This window comes from Microcaecilia unicolor, chromosome 10 (assembly GCF_901765095.1).
Source record: "Microcaecilia unicolor chromosome 10, aMicUni1.1, whole genome shotgun sequence".
NCBI classification, from domain to species: domain Eukaryota; kingdom Metazoa; phylum Chordata; class Amphibia; order Gymnophiona; family Siphonopidae; genus Microcaecilia; species Microcaecilia unicolor.
The window spans coordinates 167,792,625-167,805,002 of NC_044040.1; the positions used below are offsets into that span (position 1 = coordinate 167,792,625).

Consider the following 12,378-nt stretch of genomic DNA (forward strand, 5'->3'; position numbering starts at 1 on the left):
GGGGGTGGGAGACTGTGAGGTGCAGTGCCTACAGCATTAAATGCACGCACTGCGGCAGAAGTAGGAGAGGGCGAGAATTGGATGACACGGATTCTGGGTGGGCGGGCCTGAGGCTAAACTGGGTGGGCCTGGGCCTATCCAGGCCCACCTGTAGCTACGCCCCTGCTCCATCCTCTCTTGCTCCCACTCAAGCAAAGAAAATAAATCCATATATCTGCCTTTCAAAATTTTCAGCAGCAACTTCTGGGATAGTTGACAGAAATCTCAGAAGACCCAACCAACAATTGTATAACGCTACCCCTCCCACTTACTAACACCTCATCAGAACAGGACCACAACGAAGAAGAACCAGAAGAATCCAATGATTCCCACACCCTCATGGAATCATCTATAGGCGCCCAATGATTTCGCTTCTCCAGATCTAATACTTCACCACATGAGGCACGAATCTCCTTTATTTTATAAAAATGCTTGTAAATTAATGGAATATCCCAGATCTATCAATGACACTCCCATGGCCGCACCCCTTTTTTGGACCCATGCATAAGATCTCAACACCTAAATGTATGCACGTAAATTTTAATTAACGCTAATTAGCACCAATAATTTATTGTTATGGCCCAGTGCTAATTGGCTCATTATTCAATTAAATTGCACACACAAATTTAAAGCTCCATTTATAGAATTCAGAGGTAAGAGCTTAATGTTGTTTAGTAAAAGGGCCCCCATATTCCTTATCTATTGGATGTGATGCCCAGGAGTGAAAAATGTTATAGAAATTAGCTGCGTCACTGTGCAGTATTCATTTCTACAAGGAAGAGAAATATGATCTCTAAACTTACATTCGTTACAGGGTTGATTTCATTTTCAATAACACAAGCCTGAAGGTTCAGGGTAAACGATTTACACTTTATCATAATCCACTTTGCAATCTTTTCTTGAAATGGTTGTATCAAGGAATCGTTCTTCAAGATATCTGTTTTCTGAGACTTCATTGCCTGCAATGGATAAATCGTAGAGATCAGATGTATAATATTTGCATGGAAAATTATATCTGAAAAGATTTTTTAAAACTTCCTATTAATTGTTATTGAGGAACTTATTTACATTTCTTGCATAACTGTTTTCTCTGGCTGTACTGGCCTTTTTATGGATCTGATGTTTAAAAAGACTTATGTGATCAGAATTGATGCTGACCACATAAGTCATTTAAAAAACATTGCCTCCATACTATGCAAAATTGAATATCTAGACTATGTCATTGCAAGTCTATGGGCTTCTGCTACAAATCCGTGCTGACAATTCCCATGCGGCAAAGGAGAGGAGGCCCATAAGAATTGAATGGGCTTCCTCTCATTTGCTTTTTTTTCTAGCCCCCCCCCCCCCCCTGCCAAAGTTAACCACATTCCTCTGTCAATCTCCTTTTGCTGCTAAATTTAAATTTCCTAATGGAAGCCCTGAAGGAGTTCAGAGTCAGAAAGCCCAGCTCTACATTTCAATTTATCATTAGACGGGCAGTTCTATAACAGGGCAGCTAGGTCTCAATTCTAGAAAGGAATGTACGTTCCTACTTTGTTTTACAGAATACTACCTCACCTAGTATATACATGTTTAAAAGTTAGACACAAGCACTTAGGGCTAAATTCTATATATGGCACCAAAAAAAATTTGTCGCCAAAAAAGCACTATTCTATAAGCTGCGCTTACACTTAGGCACAGTTTATAGAATAACGCTTACGCCCCGGAATCGCATCTAACTATAGGCACGGCCATTTGCACCAACTGGAACACGGTGCAAGTGTAGGTGCACATCTTATTTTATAACAATTTGTATTAATTTTAGGAACACCCTTGTTATGCCCATAACTCTCCCATTTCCACGCCCCTTTTTTAGATTGTGCATAAATTTGGGGTGCAGATCCCTGCATAACGTTAGGTGCGTAAATGCCAATTAAATCTAATGAATGCCAATAACAGCTTGTTAAAAAGACAACGATTGGTACTAATTTGCTCATTATGAAATTAAAGTGTGCACGTGTATTGGGCGCATGCCCAAATTTGCGTGCACAGTTTTGGCGACTTTTATAGAATTAGGGGGTTAATAGCCATGGAGCTGGTGTAACTGTTCGGCCTAAATATTAGAGATATGCACATAACTCGCAGTATTCTGTAAGTTACTGGTGTAAGTCCAAGCCCCACCCAAGCCCCCCTTCTATCAATTTACAAGTTTCTACATCTAAGAGGTGAAGTTATCAGTGTGGGCTACCTTTAAGACATGTTATTTTATCACTAACTTGGGTTATTTTAGCACAGGTTCCAATTTATGAAATGAAACCTAGTTACTAATAACTGAGGTTAAGAGTAAAATAACACACCCTAACGGTAGCCCACGTTGATACTTCCCCCCTTCAGATGCTATATGAGGTTTTATATACTTTAATTTGAATGGATTCTGAAACGTAAAAATTAATTACTTTTGTTACTTACAGACACATCAGGATCCAGTGAGAATAGATTGAGTCTTTCAGTATTTCTAACAGCTTTCACTATTTCTTCTGTCTCGGTGATATACTGTTGAAGACATTTAATATTTGAGATGGCAGTACTAATTAGAAACAAATCCCATATGTAATAAGAACATAAGAATAGCCATATTTGGTCAGACCAATGGTCCATGTAGCCCAATATCCTGATTCCAACAGTGGCCAATCCAGGTCACACGTACCTGGCAGAAATTCAAATAGTTGTAACATTCTATGCACTGATCCCAGGGCAAGCTGTGACTTTCCCCATGTCTGTCTCAATAGCAGACTATTATGGTCTTTTCCTCCAGGAACTCGTCCAAACGTTTTAAAAACCCAGATACACTAACTGGCAACAACTTCCAAAGCCTAACTATTTGTTGAGTGAAAAAAATATTTCCTTCTGTTTTAAAGTAGTAACATGTAACTTCCTTGAACTTTCCCTAGTCTTTGTACCATTTCTGGGGGGGGGGGGGGGGGGGGGGGAGGTTCGCCTGGAAATGGTATGCGCTCGACCCGGAACTATCACCGATGGCAGTTTTGTGCCAGCGTTAGTCCTAGAAAAGCGAGTGGTAAGCCCGCATTGGGTTTGCCATCGCTCTGTAAAAGGGCCTCCTAAGTGAGCAGGTAGTAGCACAAAACTACCACCAGGGCTAATTGCCACCATTTTTGAACCTGGAATTGGACAGAGCATGAGCAGAAGGGGATTGCTCCCATCCTGGACCATTATGCAACCAGGAATCACCCCTGGTTAAGTCCTGAGTGAGGTAAGGAGATCTGGAGGTGGGGGATTCTGAGGTGAAGGAAGGGTGAGGTTGTGACTGGTTGGGTGGGGCTTGGAAGTAGGTCTTGGGTGTGTGGGGGAGAATCAGAACTGGGGGGCTTGGAATGGGCATTGGATGGGGGAGATCCGAACCAGGTGGGGAGGGGAGTTGGAAGAGGAATCGGGCAGGGCAGAATCAGAACCAGGATTGACAGACTCCTTATCGGGGCCTAGTTGATATTCTTATCTGGGTCTTGGCTGAATATCAGCCAGGATGTGGATAAGTGACAATGGTTTGTGCATGCACAGACATTAAATGCTAGTGCCTGAATATGGCCAGGCATTGAATATCCAGGCATAGCTCAGCTTGCAGCTGTCAGTTTTTAAAAACATACTGACCACTGTGGGCTGGATATTGGGGAATCATTTTTAAATTGCTTACTATGACTATTTTTATCACAGAAAAGATTGAGAATTATGTTGGTCTGTTTATATACAGTAATAGGTACTACTTTATTGTTCTCTGAAAAAGTATTTTTTTTAGATAACCATGCTATTAACACTTGCTAATCTCTATTTGTCCTTCTGGGGTTTCCTCCTATAATCAATCATACATTATTGAAAAATTCTTGAGCTGTAGATATGTACCATGAAGAAGTTTTTCTAGGCTGATATTGAATTCACTATGAAAAAGTACTTCTACATGTATTATTACTCTGGATTTGGCATGACGTTGAAGTACCAGTAGTGGTCAAAAGGTGTCAGTGTACTAGCATAATTAAAGGCCACAAGGTGTCAGGATAATCATTTTTTCATTTTATGCTATGCTCCTTTCTATTCTCTGTCTGTCTATCCAGAATATTTTTACAAATCATGGCTTATGTTTTCTCTGTCGACAGAATTTTCTGCTAAAACTTAACTATTATTTATAATCAGTATATATTATTTATTATAAATAAATAATTATTTATAATATTATTTATAATAAAGATTCAATTTACATAGACATCATATAAACAATGCTGGTGCCAGCAGGGTTCCCACGCCTGTTGGGCAACATTTTACAAGACCAGGACACTGCACCAGTGACTTCACAGTGAGAATCCTCAAAGGTAACTTTAAAACCATACAAGAACGTAAGACCTTTGAAGTCAGAATGATTGAATATTTTAACACCCAACAGAAAGGACTTAACAAGGACCTGGGGTTCCTAGCCCATTATAAACCATAAAGCTGTATGTCTCTGTTGATCACCCTCCCCTCACCTGTCCACACCCACCCTGTTAGAATACCAATGATATACTTTGATGTCCCCATGTATACCTGCGACCCACCCCCATCCTCCCACCCTGTCAGACTGTCATAGTAATGCTTGAATGTTTTCACTTATATACACTGTCAGCTAGCACATTTGCTTATTTCCGATCTGACGAAGAAGGGCAACCTTCGAAAGCTAATCAAGAAATGTATTAAGTTATGTCCAATAAAAAAGGTACCATCTTATTTTCTTTTCCATGTTTTATTTTGTTTGATTTCTATTGATAACCTTAAGAGTGGACTAACACGGCTACCACACTCCTCTAATCAGTGCTAAAAATCTATGTTGCATACTTTACAAAGCACATTATTATTTAGAAAAACAAGACAGAACTCATTGACATTTTGCCACATTATATCTGAAACCTATTTTAAGTCACTTTTACTTCATGATGATTGACAGCATTATATTAGGCTGAAATGACCTTCAAAATGTTTGTGCAGCGCTGCGTATGCTTTGTAGCGCTATAGAAATGCTAAATAGTAGTAGTAGTAAAATATTTCCAACCCAGATGATTGTCCATGAGTGGACTGAGAAGTTACTTTATTGATGCTGCAATAAAACTGTTCAAACATTTTTCTCAGAGTACCTCGAAATAGTGATACATGATAGCAGAATGGAAACATAAGGCAGTGTAAAGAAAATATAACCAGATGCTGAAGAATATGGATTTGCTTTCACTTTGAAATGACACAGAAGTACCAATGACAAATGTTATTGTTTTATGCTATTATCAAAGAAAACAACTAAATTTCACCTTGTCTTTCTGTTAGTAGCCAATGAAAAAAAAAGAAAACTAAAAAAGAAAGAAACAAAAAAAATAATAAGAGAATAAAGTAACAATTTTTAGATTGCATATTCCTATAGAAGAAGAAATATTTCTAAAAGGACATAGGGTAAGATTAAAGATTAGAGATAGGAAAGAGGAAAAGTAGAATATGCACAGATAGGAGAACATTCTGAAATTCAAATGCAATGGAGACTGAGTGCAGGAAACAACAGAGAACATATAACGGGTCATTTACTAATGGTTATTGTGTGCTAATGACATTATTGTGAGTATTCTGCCACAGCATTCATTCAATAAAAGGGATCCTCTGGCAGAAGATATTGCGCCATTACAAAATTAGCATGTTAAAACCATTAGTTAAAGACCCCTAAAGTGAACGATATTTATTAGAATCAAAACTGAAAGAGAAAGCATGAAAGACAGTTTATAAATTCATATATTGTTAATTATTATTAATGTTAATAATATTCAAGGAGAAGTGAAGGGAAGCCCAACTAATGAAGACTTCAAAACATTAAGGTTAATCGGTAGATGAGTCTGACATTTGAAAGAGATAACCCAAAAAAGTATTATTGTACATAAAGACTGAAACTTATCAATGATATGCCATACCTTTCCAAGATCTGGATTCAAAGAATTTTCTGCTGATTCCATTTCATCCTGAGGACAATTATAATTTATTGAAGCTTCTGTTGGATCTTTAAAAGAGCAAGTGATTTTTCTTATTATTCTCAGATAGGCATACATTTTATGCAGGTTTTGGTAGATCTATGATAAAATCCCTTCATGTTTTATGAATAGCTAGATCATGATTTTCAATTTGACCATATGCTTTTAAATTCTAACATAGAACTCTTCCTCCAAAAAGATTTGACCATTTCAGATTCTGGAAACAAACAAGAGCTTGAGCAGTCAATATTGAATATTGGATTTTTTTGAACTGGCTAGCTCATAACTGATATTCAGAACTTAACCAGCCATGGTCTAGCACATAAAGATAGGACTGTGATTTTTGCGGTCATATTTATAGACTGAACATGGCTGGTTAAGTTTTGAATATCAGAACATAAAAGACCAAGGGCCCTGTTTACTAAGCAGCATTATAGGTGCGTTAACATTTTTAACGTGCGTTAACCATGTATGCGCGTTAACCATGTACGTGTCTACAATATCCCTATAGGCGCCTACATGGTTAGCGTGCTAAGTGTAGGCATGCTAAAAACACTAATGCACTTTAGTAAACAGGGCCCTTGGTGTTGACTCCACCCCCAGAATATCCCCAACATAGCCAGTTTTCACGTATGTGCTAACTGATAATGTTTAGTCTGCTTTTGAGATGGACATGGGGGAGGCCGCTGCTTGCCCTGGGGTTGGTGGTGTGGAATATTGCTGCTGTTTGGGTTTCTGCCAGGTACTTGTCACCTGGATTGGCCACTTTTGGAAGCAGGATACTGGGCTCGATGGACCATTGGTCTGACCCGGTATGGCTATTCTTATGTTTTTAAGTGCTGTTGAAAATGACCGGATAGCTGTGAACAAGTGATTTAATCAGTCAGCAGCCATTTGTGAATGGTTTAATCACTCTCAGTATCAACCTGAACATTTCCAGAATAGCACAAACATGATTAACTACAAATTGGTGCAAATTAGTGCCCCTCTAGAGCTTGTTGGGAATCCACACGCAATAGTTCTTTTTATTTTAGGCCTCCACATTTGTGGAATAAAATGCCTTAGAGATCCAGCAAGAATCATCCTTCCAAATCTTTAAGACTAACTCCCCTGTTTACTAAGCTGCACAGCGGCTACCACACGGCAATGTGAATGGGCTGTGTCTCCACACCAGACATCACTGCGGAAACCCAGGCCAAAGTATCAGCCTGCTTATCCGACATTGCTGCCTGGATGTCCAACCGCCACCTGAAACTGAACATGGCCAAGACCGAGCTTATTGTCTTCCCTCCCAAACCCACTTCTCCTCTCCCTCCACTCTCTATCTCAGCTGATAACACCCTCATCGTCCCCGTCTCATCTGCCCGCAACCTCGGAGTCATCTTCGACTCCTCCCTCTCATTCTCTGCGCATATCCAGCAGATAGCCAAGACCTGTCGCTTCTTCCTCTATAACATTAGCAAAATTCGTCGTTTCCTCTCTGAGCACACCACCCGAACTCTCATCCACTCTCTCATTACCTCTCGCCTTGACTACTGCAACCTACTCCTCACTAGTCTCCCACTTAGCCATCTATCCCCCCTTCAATCCGTTCAGAACTCTGCTGCACGTCTTATCTTCCGCCTGGACCGATATACTCATATCACCCCTCTCCTCAAGTCACTTCATTGGCTTCCGATCAGGTACCGCACACAGTTCAAGCTTCTCCTACTAACCTACAAATGCATTCGATCTGCAGCCCCTCCTTACCTCTCTACCCTCATCTCCCCTTACGTTCTTACCCGTAACCTCCGCTCTCAAGACAAATCCCTCCTTTCAGTACCCTTCTCCACCACTGCCAACTCCAGGCTCCGCCCTTTCTGCCTCACCTCTCCCCATGCTTGGAATAAACTTCCTGAGCCCATATGCCAGGCACCCTCCCTGCCCATCTTCAAATCCTTACTCAAAGCCCACCTCTTCAATGTCGCCTTCGGCACCTAACCACTTTACCTCTATTCAGGAAATCTAGACTGCCCCAACTTGACATTTCGTCCATTAGATTGTAAGCTCCTTTGAGCAGGGACTGTCCTTCTTTGTTAAACTGTACAGCGCTGTGTAACCCTAGTAGCGCTCTAGAAATGTTAAGTAGTAGTAGTAGTAGTGTGCTGCCAGCCGCTAGCACGGCTTAGTAAACAGGAGGGGTAAGTTAAAGACCTATGTATTTTTGGACGCCTTTGGAGTTCAGTGATGTTGGAGGCACGGTTATAGGTGGCATTAACATGCTTTTATTGATCAATGTTTTTGTTTTATTTTTGTGTTGTATGTATGGCTGATTAATGTTATTTCTTTTCTTATATTTGAATGGAGTTCCTTTTCTTTTAATGTTAAGATTGTTTAAACATACACAATTAACACTACTTAATGATCGTTATTGGCAGTTAAAGGCATTTAGAACTTGCTTAACCAATTAAGTTGGGCACTATTGCAAGCGCAATTTTGCATGCTAGTCACAAAATTGTGCACCCAAGTTTATAGAATTAGGGAGTTAATGAGTGAATTAGCACGTGCAAACAAGCCACAAGTGCATCAACATAGTAACATAGTAAATGACGGCAGATAAAGACCTGATCGGTCCATACAGTCTGCCCAACAAGATAAACTCATTGTACATGGTATGTGCTACTTTATATATATACCCGAGTTTGATTTGTCCCTGCCTTTCTCAGGGCACAGGCCATAAAAATCTGCCCAGCATTGTTCCTGTACCAAAAGTTCTGAAGCTAATGTCGAAGTCCCTTAAAATTTACACTCCAGCCTTTCCATATCTATTCAGCCACGATCAGGACGCAGACCGTAGAAGTCCGTCCAGCATTGGTTTTACTTTCCAATTACCGGCGTCGCCGTCCAATCTCTGCTAAGATTCCATAGATCCATTCCTTATAAACAGGATTCCTTTGTGTTTATCCCGTGCATGTTTGAATTCCATTACCGTTTTCATTTCCACCACTTCTCGTGGGAGGGCATTCCACGTATCTACCAACCTTTCCGTGAAAAAATACTTCTTGACGTTACTCCTGAGTCTGCCCCCCTTGAACCTCAATTCATGTTCTCTAGTTCTACCGCCTTCCCATCTCCGGAAAAAGTTAATTTGCGTATTAATACCTTTCAAATATTTGAACATCTGTATCATGTCACCCCTGTTTCTCCTTTCCTCCAAGGTATACATGTTCAGGTCGGCAAGTCTCTCCTCATATGGTTTGCAAAACAAATCCCAAACCATTTTTGTAGCTTTTCTTTGCACCGCTTCCAGTCTTTTTACATATTTAGCAAGATATGGCCTCCAAAACCGAACACAATACTCCTAGTGGGGCCTCACCAACAACTTGTAGAGGGGCATCAACACCTCCTTTCTTCTGCTGGTTATACCCCTCTCTATGCAGCCTAGCATCCTTCTGGCCATGGCCATCGCCTTGTCACATTGTTTCTTCATCTTCAGATCCTTGGACACCAACACCCCAAGGTCTCTCTCCTGAGTCGAGCTTGAGTCGAGCTTACTAAACTCTCCCCTCCTATTCGGTATCTCTCTTTTGGGTTTCTGCACCCCAAATGCATCACTCTACACTTCTTGGCATTAAATTTTAACTCAAAGTATACCAAAGTATCCAAATTGTAAATGAAAATCAAAAATTACAGCTCAAAAGCTGTTGGGGTTTTATGGATTCAACTTTGTGAGCGATTGGAGCAGTGCAGCGCTGGATGGACTGGAGGCATTGGATTGATCTTCAGATAAGTGCTAGGGTCTGCCGCACTGAAGTTGTTTATCTGATGTATATAGTGGCAATCTGGTGATGGGAATGAACATTGTATGAAACTACACCACTGTTTATTATCTGCATTCTGTGTTCTGCATATATGCACAAATTTGTCGCTTGGACTTGTTGGTGAACACTCAAGCATAAGAAATTGTGGAGTTTTTTTTAGGCCACATGACGGTATACCAGGCCCACGCCTTATAGCTGGAAAAGTACTGGCTGGCTGGGTGGTAATACTGAGGTCTTTTTTTCTCCACCATCTGGAGGCTGGGTGATGCCTGAAAGTCGCAGTCACATCGGGTGCATATATAATTGTAGTACACTCACAGCTTTTGAGCTGTAATTTTTGATTTTCAATTAAATTTTAACTGCCAGACCCTCAACCGGTCTTCTAACTTTTGGAGATCCCTTTTCATCGTTTCTATTCCCTCCAGGGTATCCACTCTATTAGCTATTTTTGTGTAATCCGCAAAAAGTCAAACCTTTCCTTCCAACACTTCAGCAATATCTCTCACAAATATATTAAACAGAATAGGCCCCAGCACCGACCCCTGAGGAACTCCACTGCTCAACTTCCTTTTCTCCAAGCGGATTCCATTTACCACCACCTTCTGCCACCTGTCGGTCAACCAGTTTCTTATTTAGTTGACCACTTTTGGTCCTAAGTTCAGCCCTTTCAGTTTATTCATGAGTCTTCTGTGGGGGACCGTATCAAAGGCTTTGGTGAAATCCAAGTAGATTACATCTAGCTCATGTCCTTAATCCTGTTCTTTGGTCACCCAGTCAAAGAAGTCAATGGGATTTGTTTGGCAGGATTTTCCTTTGGTAAAGCCATGTTGCTTCGGGTCCTGTAACCCATTGGTTTCTAGAAAGTTAACTATCCTTTCTTTCAGCAATGCCTCCATTATTTTTCCTACCACCGACGTGAGACTTACTGGTCTGTAGTTTCCCACTTCTTCCCTGTCTCCACTTTTGTGAAGAGGGACCACATCCGTTACGCTTGTGGTAACCACAAGTGTTACCACAGTGAGTTTACAGTTTGCACAAGTGTTTTTTATGTAGGTCAGGAGTTCTCAACCCAGTTCTCGGGATACACTAGTCAGTCAGGTTTTCAGGATACCCACAATGAATATGCATAAGATAACTTTGCATAGAATAGAGGTTGTCCATACACTTTTTTCTCATGCATATTCACTGTGGTTATCCTGAAAACCTGAATGGTCAGGTATTTCCTGAGGACTGGGTTGAGAACTCCTGGTGCAGGTGGATGAGAAGTAGGCTGGGTATATGTGAAGAATGGGCATGCATAACATACCACACTTAGGGACCCTTTTACTAAGCTGCATAGGTACCTATGCACACACAACATGTGTCAATCTGGAACTACCATCCGGCTACCGTGTGACCCGGGTGGTAATTCCAATTTTTACGCATGTCTTCTACGCATGTCCACAAATATTTTTTATTTTTGAATGGGCGGTGCTAACCGGGTGGTAATTGGCAGCATACACACATTGATGATTACCACCTGGTTAACACATGAGAAATTACCACTAAGTGAATGAGTGGTGGTAAGGTCTCAGACCCAAAATGGACGCACACCAATTTTTATTTTGCTGCACGTCCATTTTCAGCCCTGAAAAGGCCTTTTTTAGAGGTGTGCTGAAAAATGGATCTGTGCATGTCCAAAACATGCACCTATACTAGTTCAGGCCATTTTTCAGCACGCCTTTGCAAAAGGACCCCTTAGCGTGGGATCATATCTCACGTTGTCAGTTGTGCATTTAGCGCAGCTCCACTTAGTGCCTTTTGAGGAGACTAAGAGGGGCATAATCGAACGGCAGCGGCCATCTATATGGCCAGTGCCGCAAAGAGCAGTCCCGAACCGTATTATCAAAAAAGATGGCTGGCCATCTTTTGTTTCGATAATATGGTTGGAGCCGGCCAAATGTCAGAGATGGCCAGGTTTGAGATGGCCGGCATCGGTTTTCGCCGATAATGGAAACTGAAGCCGGCCATCTCAAACCCGGCCAAATCCAAGGCATTTGGTCGTGGAAGGAACCAGCATTTGTAGTGCACTGGCCCCCCTCACATGCCAGGACACCAACCAGGCACCCTAGGGGGCACTGCAGTGGACTTCAAAAATTGGTCCCAGGTGCATAGCTCCCTTACCTTGGGTGCTGAGCCCCCCAAATCCCCCCCAAAACCCACTCTCCATAACTCTACACCACTACCATAGCCATAAGGGGTGAAGGGGGGCACCTACATGTGGGTACAGTGAGTTTTGGAGGAGATTTGGAGGGCTTCCATTTACCACCACAAGTGTAACAGGTAGGGGGGATGGGCCTGGGTCCACCTGCCTGAAGTGCACTCCAGGGACCTGCATACTGCTGTCAGAGAGCTGGGTATGACATTTCAGAATGGCAAAAAAAATGTTAAATTTTTTTTTTGGGTGGGAGGGGGTTGGTGACCACTGGGGGAGTAAGGGGAGTTCATCCCCAATTCCCTCCGGAGGTCATCTGGTC

General features: G+C 41.5%; 1 protein-coding gene across 1 annotated transcript in view; it reads right to left on the reverse strand.

Moving 5' to 3' along the window:
* DOCK10 (dedicator of cytokinesis 10) overlaps window positions 1–12,378 on the reverse strand; it is a 370,777-nt gene that overhangs the window by 192,875 nt on the left and 165,524 nt on the right. The window contains exons 9-11 of the mRNA XM_030216095.1: window positions 6,006–6,091; window positions 2,488–2,571; window positions 843–998 (exon numbers count right to left, since the gene is read on the reverse strand). Of these exons, the coding sequence (XP_030071955.1) occupies window positions 843–998; window positions 2,488–2,571; window positions 6,006–6,091 (326 nt within the window). The remainder of the gene's footprint in view (window positions 1–842; window positions 999–2,487; window positions 2,572–6,005; window positions 6,092–12,378) is intronic.